The sequence below is a fragment of the Anoplopoma fimbria genome, chromosome 12 (genome assembly GCF_027596085.1).
Source record: "Anoplopoma fimbria isolate UVic2021 breed Golden Eagle Sablefish chromosome 12, Afim_UVic_2022, whole genome shotgun sequence".
Lineage (NCBI taxonomy): Eukaryota > Metazoa > Chordata > Actinopteri > Perciformes > Anoplopomatidae > Anoplopoma > Anoplopoma fimbria.
Window position 1 is genome coordinate 24,827,505 of NC_072460.1, and position 21,210 is coordinate 24,848,714.

At 42.1% G+C, this 21,210-nt stretch overlaps 1 protein-coding gene across 1 annotated transcript in view; it reads right to left on the reverse strand.

Annotated features, from left to right (window-relative positions):
* Positions 1 to 5,546: 5,546 nt before the first annotated feature.
* Positions 5,547 to 21,210, reverse strand: part of b4galt5 (UDP-Gal:betaGlcNAc beta 1,4- galactosyltransferase, polypeptide 5) — a 35,343-nt gene continuing 19,679 nt past the window's right edge. Inside the window, exons 2-9 of the mRNA XM_054608944.1 lie at positions 15,368 to 15,487; positions 14,438 to 14,551; positions 13,957 to 14,084; positions 12,643 to 12,759; positions 12,283 to 12,470; positions 12,070 to 12,192; positions 11,204 to 11,305; positions 5,547 to 9,970 (exon numbers count right to left, since the gene is read on the reverse strand). Of these exons, the coding sequence (XP_054464919.1) occupies positions 9,823 to 9,970; positions 11,204 to 11,305; positions 12,070 to 12,192; positions 12,283 to 12,470; positions 12,643 to 12,759; positions 13,957 to 14,084; positions 14,438 to 14,551; positions 15,368 to 15,487 (1,040 nt within the window). The 3' untranslated portion in view covers positions 5,547 to 9,822. The remainder of the gene's footprint in view (positions 9,971 to 11,203; positions 11,306 to 12,069; positions 12,193 to 12,282; positions 12,471 to 12,642; positions 12,760 to 13,956; positions 14,085 to 14,437; positions 14,552 to 15,367; positions 15,488 to 21,210) is intronic.

A 21,210-nucleotide genomic window follows, 5' to 3' on the forward strand; every position in this document is an offset into this window, starting at 1 on the left:
AGACATTACATATAGACGTCCTTAAAGCAGCAATTTAAATGTGATAAGGTGGGTTGAAAATGCTCCTTGATTTAAAAACTCCCTCTGTTTCCATGGATAATCTTTGAGCCGATCTTAAAATAATTGTCCAGACTGTTTTCTGTCCTTCAACGATAAGTTCTGGAACCAGCAAATGAGAGAAAATGTAAAACAGAACCGAAAATAATGATCTGAACTGTTTGGAAAACTCTTGAAGAAGAATGTAAACTCCTTACCGGCCACATAAAACAGTCATTTTATGATCAGAAACTACACCAGCTCAGGTTCCCCATGATGAATCCCCACATGATAAATGAGAATAATGAACTTCTGATAGGAGTTTATTTATTTCTCTCAATATCTGTTAATGCAGGTTTAGAACAGCAAACATATTTTGAATTATGACCGAGCTCGTGGTCGGGTTGCACTGTCTGCAGGTTTCACAGAACAGCAGCTCGTAGTTTAAGACGGCGACATCCCTCACTGATTAAACCGGCTGTCAGCATGTAATGGGGGGGGGGGGGCAGAAATGTATCATGAATATATGCTGTGCTGCATTTTGGCTGGAGGAAGGTGAGGTGTGACTGCACACAGTAAGCAGTTATGTTAGAGAAATCCAATCTTGTTCAAAAACCCCTGACTTTTCCAAATTGATACATAAAAAAAAAGATGTTCTCATTTGGTAAAGAAAATGTAATTGAAACAGCACGACTACATCCGCGGCTCACAAGACTGCGGCCACATGATAAGGAGAGGTCACTGGGGTGAAAGTGTGGAGGATATTAACGTGTGTGTGTGTGTGTGTGTGTGTGTGTGTGTGTGTGTGTGTGTGTGTGTGTGTGTGTGTGTGTGTGTGTGTGTGTGTGTGTGTGGCGTCGGAAGGTTAGGCTCAATGATAATGAATGAAGCTGAGTGAAATGAGCCGTAAAGAAAACACACACAAAAAAACGGGTTGACCTTGCACCAGTTGGAGCTCAGTCAGCAGGCCGTCTGCACGACATCAGCACATAGTTTTTAAAAGACAACATCTCTCTGGTAACCAGAACAGGATGAAGCCAACGCAGCGTAATGAAAACCAGAGAGGCTTCAGGCATGAAAGTATGAATAACGCTGGAGGGAGACGACGGAAGGACAAAAGGACTGAAGAAGGAGGTTGTAATGAGATTAAACGACAAAAAGACAAAAATAAGAGCAGAGAAGAAGAGATGAGTGTGAGGAGGAGGAGGATGAGTCTGATAGACAGTGATGTGACGGGGGGAAGAGCGGGCAGGACAGCAAAAGGATGGACACTGACGGTGTCCATCTGACAGGAAAGCAGGCAGGATTCACAACAACGTAATACATACAGACGGTGTGTACTAAAACACAGTGAAGGTACAACAGGGCAGTGGTGCGAGATGATGCTCTGCTGTGAAAGCAGAATTACACAATTGGTGATGTGGGGAGGATGCAGGAGAAAGGAAGAGCATGCAGGAGGAGATAGAAATCACAAAGTCACTCTCTGGGCAGTGCTCATACCTGAGAACATGATTATGTTATGTAATACCAAGCAGTGGCATGAGCATTGTGGCTTCTTGTTTTTTGCACATGCATGAGACAGCAGTGAAGTAACAAATTACATTTACTCTCTTTGTTGTAGCAAAGTCTTTATTTGGGTGTGTATTTTTGAGTGTTTTTAGAAAATAAGCACTTATATTTTACTTAAAGTTACCGTGAGGGCATTTTATTTTGTATTGATTCTGGCGGTCCCTGTGGACAAAAGGTGGTAGTGCTTCTGAGAACCAGAGTCCCTTTAGAAAACCTCTCATTTTACTGCAGCAGGGTCTGACAGGCTGCTCCATTCAGTCCTGGTTCTGGTTCTCCTGGCCTCCCTTCCCCTTTACGTCCTGGATCAACAGCAGCGTGGTGTCGGTGATGGCTCCCAGAGAGGAGAAGCTCTGCTCCTGGAGGAGGAGGAGGAGGAGGAGGAGGAGGAGGAGGAGGAGGAGGAGGAGGAGGAGGGAGGAGGAGTATATGTATTTATATTTGTACATAGCAGTTAAATGTTTGCTCTATTTGTCTATTTCTGTGTCCTCTTATTGCTGATTACAATCTATTTTGTAGCATGAAAATGTTCTTTAATTTAACAGTAGTATCATATATCATCTTATCCTCCCTCCCCTCCATCTTTTATTTAAAAGTAAAGCTGTAGCATTTACTCAGGAAAACATTGTAACTGACCTACTTTTACTTTAGTACGTCTAGTACGTTTATTGTCATTATGCAACGCAGGGATGCACAATGACATTTCAGTTGTAGCCCGTTTGTAACAAAACAAACACATGACACACAACAAAAACAGTAGTACATTCCTGTAGTGCATTAAAAAAAATGTTAAACACTCTGGACAGATGATATGGCCTTATATAAAACATCTTCCTTATATAAAAATTCAACATGAGAAAAAAAACATTATCCATCAACTTTGACTGTGTTTGAGCACAAAGCATCATGATGTAAACACAGAGTATTTAAAGTAGTTGTACTTTTACTGTAGTACTCTTCCAACACACACACACACACACACACACACACACACACACACACACACACACACACACACACACACACACACACACACACACACACACACACACACACACAGTGTCCCATAAGGCACTGCTGTTCTCTATTACTCAAACGTCTGATTTAAGCAGAAATGAGAGCATGAACTCTTTTTAACGCATGACGTCAGCACATGTATCGTATAGAAAGAACCACACAAAGCTGAGACATGTGCAGAGCTAAAGGGCATGTCTCTTCTCTGGTTGTTTCTCAGTGCTGAGCCTGCATGTAGAGGACACACACACACACACACACACACACACACACACACACACACACACACACACACACACACACACACACACACACACACACACACACACACACACACACACACACACACATGCACATAAGAGCACAGAGGAAGTGTGGATAAAATGATTCTGAGCCACTGAAAGCCACAAATGTAGTTATTCATCTATTTCCTGATGCAGATTCCAGTTTAAAGACACACAAGCGGCATGCAAAAGGAGTGTGTATGTGCGTTGTTGTACACACATCCTTGAAATCTGAAGAGCTGCCCTCTGTGTGTGTGTGTGTGTTTGTGTGTGTCTGGCAGCCAAGTGACACTGGTGTTAGCATACCAAAGCCTTGTGTTTCCCAGACTCCATTAAGATGTGGCTACTCCAGCCGGGTCTGAGCCTCTGCCAAGCCTCTCTCACACACACACACACACACACACACACACACACACACACACACACACACACACACACACACACACACACACACACACACACACACACTGCAACTACTGTTACACAGCATGGGGGAGGAAAGCTTAGAGGATGAATGGAGGTGCACGTTATTAAAGAATGCAGCAAAAATGCATGACCTGTTGAGAAAAGAAAGTGTGGGAAGCTGTGCAGAATAAACGTGTGGAATAACATTTTAAACTCTCATGTAGATTTCCCGTCCATGCCACTAAGCATTTGCCTTTTTTTTTTCCTCGAGTGCATAATTAAATTATCAGCTGTCACTTCTGTAAACCGGCGGAGATACAGAGTTAATGCGCTGAATGCCACGGGGGCTCTGGAGATGCTCAGATTCTTTTAAAAAAAGGATCTTAAGTGACCTCTCATCAAAGCGTCTCATTCTGCTGATCCCCCTCCAAAAAAACAAAAACAAGCATCTTCTTTGTCTCGAGCTCTGGATGCAAAATGTCAAGAGTGATAAGAGTAGAAAGTGGGGAACTATTAAAAGAACTAAAAAAGAGAGAGAGGAATCTGGCACTGCAGCTCTGGTGTCTGGAGCCAAAAACAGACAATCATCTTATGTGTGAGGCGATGCTGTTTTGGAGACGGGATGTGATGCTGTGACCCAGCTCACAGTCCTTTCTGTTCGGACTCCAAATTGACGTGTTTAGACGACTTACATAGTTTCTCTTTTTAAACAAAATGAAAGAGATTTATATTCATTTTTTGCAGAATATCTTCAGTGAACGTCTCCTAGTTTTACCCGCCGTTATTGCCTCTTAAAAAACATGCAGAAAAGTGACAGCAGTGGTTTTAAACAACTGTTTTTCCTCCCAGTAGAGCCCCGTCACTGGCAGCTCGCTCTCTAACTGGTGGTCAGTTTGTGTAATGAAGTGTAAACCAAATGTCTCTTTACAGGAAGTATGCATGTGCCCACTTAGGCTGGACCACAATCATTATTTAATATCTATTTAACGATATATAAATCAGATTATAGCCTGTTTTTTGCTACTTCAATAAATAAACAGTCTTTATTAAATAACCACATGGTGAAGTCTATTCTTGTCTTCTTTTGTCTGGATTAAATACTAGACAAATGACAAGTGTTTTTGCTCCTTTTTATTAAGAATTGAATTTCCAAATGGACACAAGTGAAATTATAGAGAGAAACTAAATGAATCCAGTCCTCCCCTTTTTTCTTAATCTTGTCTAAACAAACGGGACATCAAATGCAATATGTATTAAAAACAGCTGATGAATGCATTTTACAAGACAGGTGTTCGATATCAAGGCCCATAATAATTTGAATATACACATCTCTGTCTGAATCGACTGCTTGTTGTTTGTTTACATTTGGTGTCATAGCAATGACCAAGCAAACATTTATATTCGTATATAATTTGATTATTATCTGTTTTATCTGGACGGCTTCCCGATGGATTGTTTTTATTTGCCCGTTAATCTTTGCATGTCGTACAGTAGAGATTCTGTTCCCAAGCAGCCGGAACACAAAAACACCGTGTTAACACAGATCTCAGGACGGATAAACAACCAGAATACTGTCTGTTAAAGGTGGATACAGAGCTTCCAAGCTACAGTTAAATATATGTGCAACCATAGACTGAATATAAGAAGAGGACGTAGCCGTAGTGACGTCACCCATTGGGTTGTGGACTGATGTTTTGAGGCCTCCAGTTCAGCATAAAGGCTGATGCCAACAGTTTTTTTGCATCCAGTGACCAGAAGTGACCATATTGGGACTAAGGAGGAGTAACGTAGAGACCTGTCAATCACTGTGTAGCCCCGCCCTAAAGCATCCCCTGCTTTATGGTCTGTTTGACTCTAAATGGAGCATCATTTACTAAATGAACATCATGCTGTATTGAAGAAGACTTGAAACTAGAGATTGAGACCATAAACTCATGTTTACAATGTTTACTGAGGGAATAAATCAAGAGAGAAGTAGAGTCATTTTCTCATAGACTTCTATACAACCAGAGGAGTCGCCCCCTGATGGACAGTAGAGAGAATGCAGCTTTAAGACACTTTAGAATTGGCTTCACTTTTCAGAACAAGAGCTGCACAATGTGATTGATTGATTGATGCCTTTCTTTGCGGTGCGAAAGCTGAGAAAAAACAATAGTCAGTATATTTTTTCAACACAAGAAGAAAAAAACGCCCTCGGTGTGTACAGACTTTTATTCTGAAGGTTTAAAACAGAGCCTCTGACCACATGGAGAGGAGATGATCGATCAGAAGCAGAGGTTTCAGACAAACACACTGAATCTAAATGGACCTGAACACACGGAACAAAAACAGAAGGCAGGAACCGGAGTACTGTATCTTTACAAGTTTCATTTTATTGGTGTACTTTGACAATAACAATGATGGTATAAAAGAAAAATCTCCATCATACAAATTTCAATAATCAAAAGATAATATGCCGATACACAAACAGATCCACATAAGGCTGACATCAAGTTTTCGACAAGTGGCTTCAAATGGCTTCAATTCAAGGAGAAATGGTCTCCTTACAATCAGAGAAGAAGATATATATTTATAGACTTTAAATTTAGCAATCTGTATCCTTTTTTTTTTGTAAATAGTTAGCTTTCATACAAAAAGAATGAATCTGTGAGGTTTTTTTTTTTTTAGAGAGGACTGTGTCGCTGGTTTGGGTGCCTATGTTTCATTGCATTGTAAGCATATGGTGTTATTTGGCTGACGGGGTCGCTCTCCTCTGACCTACGGGTTGACCCCCCCGAACTGTCAAAGAAGACGCCTCGCGTTCAGAAATGAGGACGCTAAACGTCTTCTGGACAGCGACGCCATGAAACATCTCCTCTGCGGCTAAAGGGAGCGGTTGTGAGAGGAATCTAAAAATTGGTGGGATACGGATATTTATATTATTTAAAAAAGAGGAGCCGTGAAGGGAAGCGGTGATGTAAAAACATTGATGTCGCTGCGTAAGCTTCACTAGCACTTCAATGGCACCAGATGAACCTTCCAGACAGAATCCCCTCCACAGCCTTGTTCTTTATGCTAGCATCTGTAGTGATTTTTAAGACCTTTATAGAATTTCTAAAACACTACACACAACAATTATTTACAATGATCATTTTTCTTGATATGCACTTTTTTTTCTTCTTCAATTTAAATAATTGTTTTTGCTTATAAAAAAAAACCCAAAAAAAAAAAAAAAAAAAGACCTTGAGTGAAAAAACACTGCAATAAATTAAGAAGCTTTTAAGGCTGCCAGTCTTGTCAGATGCCCAAACAAATGGTCCCTTCATTTAAACTGGTACAGAATGGATCAGAGCAGGTGGGATTATGGAAGCCTCTTTAGTGAGCAGTAGGCTCGGCCTGGGTCTCGGACCATGAATTATATATATATTATATATATAACATACATGGTCACAGATCCAAGATGGACACGACTAGCCAGCATGCTCTTATCACAAACTGAAAACACATTTCCTGTTTTTAAATAAAAAAATAAAAAAGCAGTAGAGCACTGACTGGTTTGTCCGTGATATTTAAGTCATAGTGGACAAAACTGTCGAGTAGCCAGATGATTGGCTCATGAAGCTGCTCGATCTACATCGCGGAGTTAAGAGCCTAAAATACTGACTCTGAGAAATGTCTATGGAGAGGTCAGATTCCTCACCTCGAAAAAAACAATCTAAAAAACCATTTGGCTTATGCTATGTCCATCTAGCTTTTAATTTAAAGCAATGATTTAAAAAAAAAAATCTAGAGTGTCAAAAGAACCTGCGAGTTGTTCACAACGGGATTACTATAAATCATTTTCATATCAGTGCTGGGAGACAAAAAAAACAAAAAACACAACTTAAAATCTAGATGGAGGAAGTTTCATTTCTTTTTGCCATTTCACTCAAACACACGTGGAAAAGAAAAACTTAACACAAATGCTGCTAGCGGCCGTGGCTTCCAGTGGGCGCCTCCCCAGAGAGCGGTTAGGAGGTAAACACGTGCGTCTGTTTGTGCCGAAGCAGGAAATACACAAATTAGCTTCGGGATGAAAAGGCAGCAGGTCTGAGGGGACGTTTGGCCCCGTCGACGCCATTTTTATGATGTTGAGATCGGCCCCAGTGAGCACGTAGAGAGAGGCTCCTTCAGAGGGAGCTCTGGAAAAAGGTCAGCACCATCGATTATCAATTAGACCAGAGGAGGCGCCCAGAGGAGGCGCCCAGAGGAGGCGCCCAGAGGAAGACGCCGACCGGTAGCATTGTTTCTGATTCTGTCTCGCTCTTCCTGTGGTTGTCACACAAAATGGCCTCCTCCAACACTGTCTGTTTCAGCAGATTAACACACACACACACACACATCAGGGGGGGGGGGGTCCTGTTCCATTTCAAATCGCAGCTCATTCGTCTCCGGAGAGAAGGAAACCTGCGTCTCAAGGGGAAATGGAACGGCTCCCCGTCGTCTACACGGACCCCAACCTCACAATCCCACATAAAAATACACATAACTACAAGTTTCAGTGCATCTAACACGGTCGTATGTCACCTACTACGTCATCACATCAACCGCAAAACAAAAAAGAATTACAGAAAATAATCCATTAAAAAGATCAAATAAATAAAACGAGGTCCAGCCTCTTTACTTCTTATTTCATTACGGGAACATTTCCAACTCCTCCCCCAAAAAAGATACATCTTAAGAAATGCATACAAGGCGATTTTGTGTGAAATGAAAATAGCTATTTCTGTTTAAAAAAAAAAAGAACTACATTTACAGTATTGGGATATTTTACTCAAAATCAACACTGTCAAACACAAATAAAAGAGAGGGGACTTTTTTTCAGTCTGTTTCACTACAGTGTTGGGTAAAACCAGAAACTACTCAGACTGACGTCTTCATTTATTTTTGACGCAAAACAAACTCACTGGCCGGATGCAAACAAAGCTAATCAGTGGTTAATAATCTAGAATAAGCATTCACATCTGCTTTTTTCCCCCCATATTCACGTTTAGATAGAGTCAGTTTAAAAATAAATAAAAAAATAAAGGCAGCCATAGATAAGGTTGTTGAAGAGACACAGTTCTCACAGCAGCCACAGTGGAGGAGGGCTGGCTAACAGTGTTACAAACACCAGACCATCTGAAGGACAAAAGAAAATCACAAAGCCAAAGCTTCTGTAAACACAAGTGACAGTGACAGCAGTCAAGTATTCTCTACCTCCGATTCTCTCCCCAAAAACACAATAAACAATGAATGTGATTAAACATCGAGGACGTGGGATCTTTAAAATCAAACCGGTCGTCTCTCCCTGGCCTGGACCTGCACGCGGGTCTGTTGCGGGGGTGAATCCTCCTGGAGGGGTCACCCTGATGACCTCACACTGACAACAGGCCATTTGCATAGCTCTCCCTCTCTTATGTACACACACACACACACACACACACACACACACACACACACACACACACACACACACACACACACACACTGAAGAGGGCGGCGCGTTTGCTTAGGCAAAGGTGTGTCGATTGTGAAGTTTGCATACGCTGACGCTCCTTTTTTAAATATGTCTGTCGTCCAATAAGAAGGGCGTGCTAGCACCCACGCTATTGCATCTGTATAGTGAGGAAGTCGGGTCTGCCGTCTGAGGTTACAGCTTATTGCTAACAGGAGGAGCGCTCGCTCTCCCAACACACAGCCAGAACATCCGATGACACTATGCAAACACAAAAACATCACATTTTTTGTTTCCAAGAAAATTGTAAGTTCACAGGACAAAACAAAGTTGGTGAGGAGGTGATGAAGGTATTAATATTCTCTAAAGTTAGGATTTCACAAACAGTATATACGTGACTGAAAACACTCACTCTTTATATATATTTTTCTTCCTCCTCTTGCTCCTCTTCACTTGTAGATTTTGGCAAACCTTCTGCAGAACCAGCTGCGAGAGTCCACTCGTTGTGTGCATGCAAATGTTTTCACATGCTTACTGCATTTATGAAAAATAAGAAGTGCAAGAGCAAAGCTAAAAAAAAAAAAAAAAAAAAGCCTCGGGGGACCAGGTCAGCACATGTGAGTCAAACTGTGTGTGTGTGTGTGCATGTGTTGAATGTTTGTGTGTGTGTGTCGTGGCTTATTCTAATCAACAAGCTCAACACGTGTAGGGCTGAGCTAATCTCTGACTGGATGAGAGAATGAATGAATGGATGCTGAAGGCCAAAATGGTGCAACAAGGCATGTGGAGACCGAAGAGCAGATAAGCCCAGATGAGAGGAGTGATGGACTGTGGCACAAGCAAGTGCAGCATTTATCCTTAATTTCTTATGATTTATCCAACCTACTTATTTGAGTCTTTGTTTTTTTTCCTTTTTTTTCTTTTTTGCATACAAACAAAAGAAACGAAGCAAAAAAATCGATCAACTAAAAAGTCCTAAGCAGTGCTGCGACCGGTGAGATATGGCTGACGCCCCGGAGGACTTTGATTCCCAGGTGTTTTTGCAGTCCGGCTGTTCCACCGTCAGTAGTCAGCAACGGGGGCGAGCTCTCTGCTCAGGCGGACCGTGATGTTGGTGTAGAGAGGCCTCCGGGACACCAGGGGGGAGTAGTTGAGGTTGTTGAGACCGTCCACTCTCTGCCTCTCCTTTGAGTGGCGTAGAAGACTGTACCTGCAAGAACAAACAATGAATGAATCAGAGAGGAGGAGAGGAAAACTGTATGCAGCTGTTCTGCACTCAGTTCAATATAAAGCAAGTTTGATGTTCTGGTTAGAAAAGATCAAAGTATCCTCATACAACGGTTCATATGATCTCATTCATTTTTCGTTTGTTTTCCTACGAAAGCATGCAACACGTGTCAATCTCTGCTCGTTACATGGATACGGTCTTTTCAAAATAAACTTCCATCTTCACAGGAAACTCAGTTAGGACAGGCAACAAAACCAGTAAGTTAGGTCCGCATATGATTGTGAAATACTTATGTTTAGAAAGAGATGGTGAAATACTTAGTTAGGTTTAAGGAAAGATGGTGAAATACTTAGTTAGGTTTAAGGAAAGATGGTGAAATACTTAGTTAAGTTTAGGCAACAAATATAGTTAGTTAGGTTTAGGAAAAACTTGTTGTTTGGGTTAAAATAACCACACGTGCTGTTTATAAAGTACGCAAGTTACATGTCAAAACATCAACATTGACGTCTCCTGGCTCAAAGATCACTGTTTGTTTGACCCACACACCCTGTTTGTGCTTTTGCGTTCTTTATACTTCCCCATCCCAATACATGTTGATAACATACAAAAAAGAAAGTGTGAAATATGTACGAACTACAGCGCTTTACTTTACTTTACTTCTCGTAGGCATTTCTACGAATGCTGGATGAGAGCAGCCTGTCAGATACACTGACAGGCGTGTTGCATTAAAGTATCATGAGATAAAGTGTAGAAGAACCGGTTTCGTCAGTGTTACTAAAAGGTTAAACTGTCTGACCTAGTTTCATCAGTCTCTGTAGTTCAGACAGAAAGTGACAGCTGTATATGTGTTTCCACCAGCAGAGGCACAACATTAATCAGGACAGTTTAATAAAAGATTTACAAAAGGCACACGTATTTAGGAGAAATGATTTGTAGAACTTATTAACACATGAAATGTAATACCCTCGGGCTGTTTCATGTACCGCTAAGTGAGAGCAGAAAGCACCTGATAGGAATTCAGCCCCGAAGCAAACAAGCAAATCACATGCAAAGTCTTTAAAAGAGTTAGAATTATCTCAAAGTCACTGCTCGGGCTTTTCATGTGACCGGCTCCACACCACATGAGCCCTAAGCCCCCGTCAAATTATCAGCTTCCACTTTTAACCAGAGTATGTGTGTGTGTGTGTGTGTGTGTGTGTGTGCAGAGACACTCACCTTCCTAGGAACTGCACTTCCCCGCGATGGTGATGTGGGATTGACATGTAGCGTCCCTCGTCCCTGTGCGGTCTACTCACTGAGTAGTTGGCGAACTGCACCCTGCACACACGTATTAAGGGCTCATTAATCCACAGCGTACACAGGCAGAGACGACTTTCATTGTCATATTGTTGAAAGTTTCATATATGGAGACGTATACAAAGACAGACGAGGGAAAGGTTTTTAGAATGAGATCATATCGTATATGAACTATAATAACCACCTCGATGTTGTTTGCTTCTGCCAACCAGTCAGGTTAGAGTTTGCATCCATGTTTGTCCAAAATGTCATCACTTATGTATTTTATACTATTAATCATTTGTGCTACAGTTTCATAATTAGTATCTTATCGGTTCAACACACAGACTGTATATGAGAAGTGGACGTATTGATCGTGACGTCACCCATTGCTTTGTGGACTGATGTTTTGAAGCCTTGAGTTTGTTCATTTTGGCCGTCGCCATCTTTATTTTTTTGCAAACAATGAACAGAAGTGACCACATTTGGACACAGTGGAGAAGCAACGTTGAGATGCCGTATACGTCTCTGGAGACCTGTCAATCAGTGTGTAGCCCCGCCCTAAATACACAATATTGCTGTGTGGCAAAGGCAAATGCAGGAAACAAACCACACAAAAAACGAATACAAAAGGCGGCTATGTGCCAAAAAAAACCAATCTCTTGAGCACGCCTAATGTAAACCTTGACGACAGCCTCATGCTGCAGCTTTCTCTCTCTCTCTCTCTCTGTGTGTGTGTGTGTGTGTGTGTGTGTGTGTGTGTGTGTGTGTGTGTGTGTGTGTGTGTGTGTGTGTGTTCCCCTCACCTGTTCCAGAGGTCATCGTCCTCTCCTCCCCAGCCCCAGAATGCATTAGGAAATCCATTAATCTTTTTGAACTGCTTCACCGTCAGGCCACTGACACCGCCGAAGAACTCATTATACGGAAGCCTTGGAGGGACAATTACACGTATTACACCCGTATCAAGTGAGGGAATACATTCACTGCAGAAGCCCACGGAGACGGAATTAAAGACTCACATGTAGGAGTACTTGTCGAGTTTGACCGCAAAGTGCCGGGGCATGTCCGTGCAGCCGTAGTAGTTCCTGTCGTTCTCCATGAGGTGGTCCACGTCGTGGAAGACCAGACAGTCCCAGTCCAGGTCCTTCATAGCCTCCTTGTAGCCCACGTTGAACAACATGGCTCGGTTGAAAGGCTCCGTACCGCTCTTTAGAGGGAAAAAATAATATATATATTATTAAATATAAATGAATGACATATTTTGGTATGTTGTTATGCAAAGGCTGTTGTTCATCCAGACTCACTTCCTGCAATGTTTGGACTTTACTGGGATGAATCTGTCAGTCCTCCACTGACTGTGAATAGGTGTGTGTGCATACCTGCTCTATGAAATAAAAGGCAAACTGGAGTCTCTGTCTCTTCAGCACTGGAACCAGGTGTCTCAGGAGGATGGGCAGGTGTTCGTGTCGGTTCCTGAACGGGACCAGGATTGCCACCTGAGGGACACAGATCGGATTAGAGTACAATAGATTCAAAAGGACATGCGTGTACAAACACACGGAGGTGCATTCAAATGCTTGGAGACACACGGAGCAACAACGTAAACCGTACTATTTGCACAAAGTGGATGTTTTTAAGAGCTCGGTGACAAAAGAACACTAATTACCATGGAGACTCATGACAATAAGAGAAGCAGGGTGTTTGTTTAGACAGCTAAGACCTTGTCCTGTTTTTGTTTTTAGTTTCTGTTGAAGCTTAATTAAACAGGAAGATGAGAGAGAGAGAGAAAGATAGATAGAGAGAGAGAGAGAGAGAGAGAGAGAGAGATTTTGGGTTATCAGAACATTCTCAGGGTAAATTAATGTGAGACAGACACACAGATGGTGGGAAAGACTGCTCTGTTGCACAAAAAAAAGCAAAAAAGCAAAGTCGGTTCAAGAATTAAACCATGCTGCAGAGTATAGAAACAGATCAACCGCTTCCATTCTGGTTTGCACACTGAGCTACAAAAGTGAGGTGGAGAACCGTATGACTGGTCTGCTAAACACTTCTCACGTTTTTTTTTTTTTTTTTTTTTTTTTTTTTTTTTTTTTTTTTTTTTTTTTTTTTTTCACCGAGCGGTCTGTGGACGGTCTGTGAAACTCTCTGCGTTTTGGGCGTCACCGCGTTGGTGGAGGCAGAGTCATTCTTTGAACACTTTGGCTTGTTTTTTCTCACAGTCGATTGAGAAGGTTGACGTTCAGCAACAGGACGTCATTATCTGACTCCTACGCTGCTTGCATAATACTTCCATCAAACTACTCAAAGTATGATGGAACTAGCAAGGTAGCTAAGTAGCCAGCCATCCACTAGTTAGCTTGCTAATTCCACCATGCTTTCATGCTACCCTGGTTACTCTCTATATTTCCAAAAGAAAACATTTTTCTCAAACTTTTTAATAAATGTGCAGCAGCCGTGATGTCTGAGGAGGTTAGCAGAAGGCTCATTTTTCCTCTCGACTCCCAGTTTATCATCTCAAATGTATTCGATATCAATTCTGGCACCCAACAACAACAGCAGAAATGATGTTTAACCTTAGCTCACTACTCTGAGGTGATTCCTCCAGCCTTTGCTTTGTTGTGCCTATAAAAAGAGGGGCTGTTTAATGGGCCTCGTTTTTCAGTAAACGGTCCTTTTGTCACAGCCACACATACCTTCCAGCGAGGTAAACAGTCTTTGGGCTTCCAGTAGCCCCCTGGGGTCCTGTTAGGATCTCCCTCCATTAAGGACCTCTCCACCTCCTCCAAAGACACCTCAGTCATATTCACCTCCAACCTGCCCTCTGTGAGTGTATGTGTGGAGAAGAAAGGAGGAGGGGCAGAAAGAACAGCACATTAAAGCCTGTAGCAGTTGAGGAATGTGAAGGTATACAGTTATGGGTTAAGAAAACACATTTGCATGCATCGTCAAATCAAAGCTGAAATAAAAAACACTGGCTCACTAGTCATTATTAGAACAAATATGTAGAGAATCGCAACAGAAGTTTACTTAACGGAACATTTAACCAGGCCATGAGAAACCTGAAGAGCAACTGTTTTACGTAAAGGGTCAGCTAAGGGCACTGCGTGACATGTTTATTACAGAATGAGCAGCCAGGAGCATTGATCGAAGCATTACATTTAAATCTCTACTTACTCATGGCGAGCAGCCGTTCAGGGCAAACCTGAGAGGGGAGGTAGGTGAAGCCCTCGGGCAGGTATGTGGTGGGAGGAGCATCACTCTCGCTCACATTGAACTCGTAGGCATAATCTGGAATCACACACACAGTCGTACAAGTATCAACATCACAATCGTTCTCTCTCTGTGTGGTCTGTTGCTTTCTATCTGCAATTTTTTTATCTTTTCACTTCTTTCAGTGCTGCTTCAGCTGTGTGTTCAAGGCCTGTCTCAATATTTATAATATGAACTTATCGTACGATCAAATCATTTGTGTTTGTTCGACTACATTTTAGCCAACATGAGGCCAGAATAAACAGCACATTCCAATATCTGAATATCTTTAAGAAATATGTTTATTGCTCTTTTAATTTGTGTACTTATTAGCATTATTATTATATTATATTATCATTATATCAGTCTCAAAATGACAATAGTATTAGAGAGACAACTGGTCAATTCTCAGCTTTCTTATAACGCTATCATGATATATTCAAATGTAATCTTGTAAAATTAACTTAAATAAATCCAGTTGTTTGAAGGAGAAGAAAAACTCTAAAGCTCTAAGCAGCTTATACTACATTATTTAAACTACTAATGACAAGTTGTTTTTTAAATAAAAGCAAGTATTTAAATAAAAATACAATCGGCAAAGAAAATTGCAATTTGTGCATCTCTAAATAATATCGTTTATCGAGATTTTTCACGATCAATATATTGTCAAACAATAAGTAATGGTGACAGGCCTACTGTTTAACACATGAATGCACTTAAAGTACATTTTTCTTTACTTTCTGTATTTTACCAGGGTGTAAACTGTATTTATCTCCACATAACTGCATGAAAACACAGCTAATCATTCCAGATACACCTCTGTGTATCCATACGTGTGTTTTTATGTTTATGTACCTGTGGCATTGACGCTGTAAGCTCCTCTCACCACCTGCTCAATAACCTGAGCCCCGATGTTCTTCACGTTCTCTCTGATCTGGATCCCTCGGGCCTGGACCATGAACACATACTCGTTCACTGTGGGGACAGACGGGACAAAGGACAGAGAGTGAAGACCTTTATTTATTTATTACTTTGCACAAACTGTTAAGGTCACACTAGTGTTTTATTACACAGCAGATTGGAGGAGATGTTAGTAATAATTAACAACAGCAGGGAGGGCAGTGGGGCTTGGTCCAAACCAGTGCCAATACCAGTACCCTTTAAAGGTAGACGGATACCAACAGAGTACTTGATTCTTTACCCATCGTGTGAATGAAAAAGTCAGATAAAGTTTGTGATTTGCTGTGAGCAAAACCAATGCAACCATACAGTCATTTTATTTTTTTGCTAGCTGGGCATTTAAAGGATCAACAGCAGGTTTTTGTTTGACTGGAGAAGTTTTGATTCTACTTGGTACGGGGGTTATTTCCATTGATACATTTAAAGCTATCAGGTACCGAAAAGCAGTTACACGAGAAATACAGACGACCAACAATATAAGAGAGGTTCTCATATCGACTCATAACCAACATCGTCCCCCTTTCACTCCTCCTCTTTGTTGAGGAAATAATGTAAAACAATAATGTTTGAGAAAGAGAAAGCACACTGTTCCACCTGATCTGGCCCAAACTGATTATCTGCCTACTTAATGAGGGGGGATTTACCTCCCACACACATCAAGGCGTTTTCATTCCAAAGAAGCCAACTATTAAGAGTGTTAATCTGTGACCACGGGGAGCGGGGGGGAAAGAGGGGGAGGAACTCAACTTATTAAAGAAGGAGAAAGAAACTGAGGTAATGAATTTGGCTCCTGCCTCGTGAGCGTAATAATTGCCGTGTTATTGTTATGCCTTATTACGATGTGCCGTTTTCAGTGTCCTGTGTTGTACATTTTTTGTGATGTGATTTGTTTGTCAAACAAAAGAGGCACAAACAGGGTGGGAGTGCAACAAACCAGAGGGGAGGCCACAGGTTTCTGCATGAGTTTTCAGCGTTTCTGTAAAAACACCACAGTGACCACAGCGAGCGTCATAAGAGGCGGCCCATGTTGACCATCTGAAGCAAAGACCGGCATCATAATCCTCCTCCAATCGAGCAGAAGACCCTCACCACGTCCTCATATCATGTCGGTCATCCCTTCTTAAAACTGTTGAGTGGATTTGTACGATAGTTGCTGTTGGAAACTTCACCACAGAGGCTTAGCAGCAGTTGGTCGTGTGGGTTGACCTAAATAAGACCAGACAGCAGCAATAAAGTGGAACAAGAGGAAGAGGGGATGTGATCTAACGGTTACCTGAACCCACTCACTCACCGTTCCAACCACACATGTGAGCTTGCACGAACATTTACCAGAACAGTGACTCACACAAGTTTCTGATGTCAACAGAGGAGAAGAACTCCCGGAGTAACTTCCAGGAAAATCAACTGCTACTCCTGTTTCTTTATTTGAATGCCAGAGCAACGCTGCCAAAGTGACTGATCTCCGCCTGAGTGAATCTTTATCCGACTGCACAACCTCTCACAATTAATCCAATCAGCGTTCATCTTAAAGCAATCCCGATACCATCCACACATCCTGTGAATGCACAAAGTGCACACAGTGGCGTGCATGCGCACAGTACTGCTGATCAAGAAAACCCAGGGAATGTGATTTGTCATTAGTAATTGTATTATAGTTTCCATCACATTCATCTTGTTTTATACAAACTGCCAGGCTTGCAGGGCTACGGACTAGCGGCTAAGCGGGAGCTGAAATCAATGTTCTCGTTTTACCTCTGCAACAAATATTACAGTGCGGCTGAAGCAAATCTGCAAACGTATAATAATGATAATAATAATGAAAAAAAAGGAACAGGATTCTGTTCAGTCTCAATGTGACACATGCCGAAGTGGATCAACACGTACACGCATGCATACACAAATCACAGCGATGCCCCTCTGAGGCACCATATGATGGAAAAAAAAGCTAAGAGGCTTCTGGAGTTTGATCCAGACCTGCAGGCACCGACATATTTTCCCATGTCGGCGTCTCTTTCTCTTGCCTGCCAAGCGTATGCCGATATATTATCTGTGTGCATCTTTTAAGAGGACAAACCAGGACATAAGCAGTGTGCACATACGCGCTCTGAACCACTTCCAGCCCGCAGAGGAGAGCGAACCAGAGCAGACGGATCAGTCTCATCTTTGCTGTTAAAGATCGTCCTTGGAAGCATTTTTTGGTTCGGTTCTCTCATGGGCGAGTAGGATGGAGGACACTAGATCTGCTGTACACAACGCAGCGGGCGTTCAATTCCTCTGCCTTTTTAAAAAGTGTTGGCTACTCTACAAACTGGAGTAATGGTTGGTGCCAGGGTATCCAAGGCTACAAACTGTGACAAATGCAATTAGACGTGAGAGATCAGGAGTTCAGAGGAAGCTAACGGTGCAGAGGCTGCAACGCAAGGCCTATTGGTGCACAGTGCACTGCACACCGCATGCACGCATGCATTCAAAACCCGGTACAGATGAAGGACCCCCACAAACCTCACCCCAGCTCCTCCCCCTCCCCTCAGAAACCCCCACCGTAACCCATCAAGCATGACGGGGAGACCTTGAACGACCTTGTCCTCTATAGCGTGCCAAGCCCAACCCACCTCTCCTCCCTCTCTCTCTCTCCTCTCTTTATCCCTCCCTCTTTCCACTTATCTGTCCTTCCCTCTATCTCCCCTCCCCATCTCCCCCCTCTGTGCTGCCGTCTCTGTGTAATGTGGTTTGGATCACTTTCTGTCAAGTCCGTTTGGTTCCTGTCGTTTAAGTAAATAATCTGAATGACGGATAGCAGGCCGGCGGGGACGGTTCCGGGCACAAACGCTGCGCCGCATTGTACTGGAAGTTAGGTTCATCCCCCCAAAAAAAGAAAAGAAAAAGCATCAAACAAGCAGAAAAGGAAACACACACACGCCCCCAACCCACTCTGCTTTCCCTCTGAAAGGCAATTAACTCCACATTGATAGCTCAGCAGTGGGAGGTGATCGGCCCCGTTCTGGTTGCTCCCTGATAACAGCTGAAAGGCAGTTTTTTTTTTTCTCCCCCTCCTCCCTCCTCCCTCTTAGCAGGAACAGTTTCTGCATGCTCAGACACACACACACACACACACACACACACACACACACACACACACACACACACACACACACACACACACACACACACACACACACACACACACACACACACACACACACACATTCATAGCTTTCTAAGGGTTTTAGAGCTGTCACTCACTGAAAGGATCATTGTTTTTTACCGGGTTTCGGTAATGCCTACGGACACGTGCATGCAGAAAGACGCCCAGGAAGTAAGTTCACTATGGGCACAAATGCATCATCGCTCTGTGGATGCTGAACGTGTGTTGTGTCATTGTTAAAGCTGAATTAATGACACTGTTGGTAATGTAACACTCTTAATTGGCCCAAATGTGATTTACCAGTCCATTTCAGCATCTAACTGGAAAGTAAACGGCCGATTACTCAAAGCATTAGCACTTAATCCCTCACAATCAACGGGAACAATCACTGTAATTTGAGTTTATTGATCTATCGAGGATGCTTAGGATCGGCATGATGCTGATCAAGACGACGTATTTCTGATTGAATATAGGTGGATTTTTTTAAACACATGAAACGCGTGTTTTTTCAAATCATTATTGTGTCTCATCTGCAGGGACAAACATATTATGACCTTATTTGTCACCTCCGTTGAGCCTCTGTAAGTGATGCAGAGCTCTGGTAGATCAATACACACACACACACACACACACACACACACACACACACACACACACACACACACACACACACACACACACACACACACAGCAGCGTGTTGGTCAATACACAAACACACACACACGATGTGCAAAGCTCACTTACCATATAAGGGAAATTATATATTTATTGCGCAGTTTTTTGAAAAAACTATTGTCAGAAGTTACGCAAACAAACACAGGTTCAATCCTGTCTGTGAGGGATTTACACATAAATAAATAAAGGCTTTTACAGCCGACGTCATGATAACGTCACAGTGTTGGCTGGAATCAAAAGAAAGGAAAGACTTGAGGCTAAACAACCGAGTAGTGAGCTAAAGAAGATCTCTTCTTGCTGTGTTGTTGGGTGCCAGAATCCATCATTTGAGAAGATAAACTGTGATTCGAGGCTCTTGCAAGCTACAATATCAACTAAGTGTTTTAAAAGAATGAGAGAAAATGTTGCAAATAGTTTAGCTTAGCTTTCTGCTAACCTCCTCAGCCGTCATGGCCGGCCGCAGTGCAGCTGGATAGATTATTAAAGAAATTTTTTTTGCTAGTAGGCTAAACTATTAGAGAGTTGAAGAGTAACCAGTGTAGCATAAAGCATGGTGGAATTAGCAAGCTAACTAGTGGACGGATGGCTACTTAGCTACCTTTGCTTATTCCATCGTGCTTTGACGCTACGCTGGATTACGAAAAGTTGCTAAATGAGTTTGAACTCCTCCCAGTTGATGCAGTCTGACAACTTTCTCAGAGTTAGTGACTAGTGCACATATTGAGAGACACTTTAAAAAAAATAAAATCAGCCATTATTTAAAAAAAAAAAAAAAGACAAGCTAACAAAACTTGCTAGCCAGCGTTTAACTAACGTGAATTATTCTGCATTTATTCACAGACCAATAAACTGTCCACACAAGGCACTGGTACTTTCACAGCTATAATGTTACTGCTGACTCATTGTCACTTGGCTAACGTTATGCATGGCTAACGTTATGCAGGGCTTATGACAATGCAAGGGGTGGTATCGAATGCGCTTGTATGGCAGTGGTTGTAGGAGAACTTGAGCACTGATTTCGGTATTGATGTGTTTTATCCTGATTGTCTGCACAAACACGGAGACAATGTGTACTCCGCATTCGTTAGTTTCTAACTCGGACAGATAACTAAACTCACATCCTGTTTGCTCACACTGCCAACCAGTGAGACCACGCCCTGACACATACCCTCCTTTAAAAACCACTTCTGCTTCCTCGACCATGTTTGTTTGACTCGTTCCATTGCAATATAACACCTAAAGCATTGTGGTTTGTCTAAGAACACTTCAGAGGCAGACAATGTTTCTCGCAAGTTCATTGGAGTCTTTTGACAAAACTACTCGGAAGCCAAGTAGAGTTTTTTGTGGATTCCTCTGATGTTGTGCAGCATCAAGAAACCTGCACAGCTCTGGTGTAAATCAATATTTGAGTTTCTGATTAGGGGGCCTTTGTGATCATATGTGATTTTGTTAACATTTGGAAGACACATAGCCTATTTAAGTTTGACAGGAAGGGAAGGTACTACATGAAACAAAGTTCTTCATTAATCTAATGTATTACTTTCCCACAGAAACTGCTCTCTTAAGTGGAATATTTCATTTCCTTCTTTGGCTGGACCGCAAAAAAACAGAGGCCACTCTTGTTAATGCAAAAGTCCATCCCTGAGTGAAGAAGTGACGCCATTGGCCGTCGCTTTGTCAAAATGGATAGTGTAGTAAGCTAACGTAAAACGCATTTGCCTCAGTTGACACATTTAAGGGAAGCTTTAAAATGTTGCAATTTTTTGTTGCCAGTTTATTTTGTTATGTATCAAATGTATATTTTCCCGTTTATGTGTTTCCAACATTGAATAAAATCAGTCCTCCATTCATAGACTTAAACACAGCTTAACCATGGCATATGCTTCTTCAGTACACTTTATGAACACATTTTTTTGG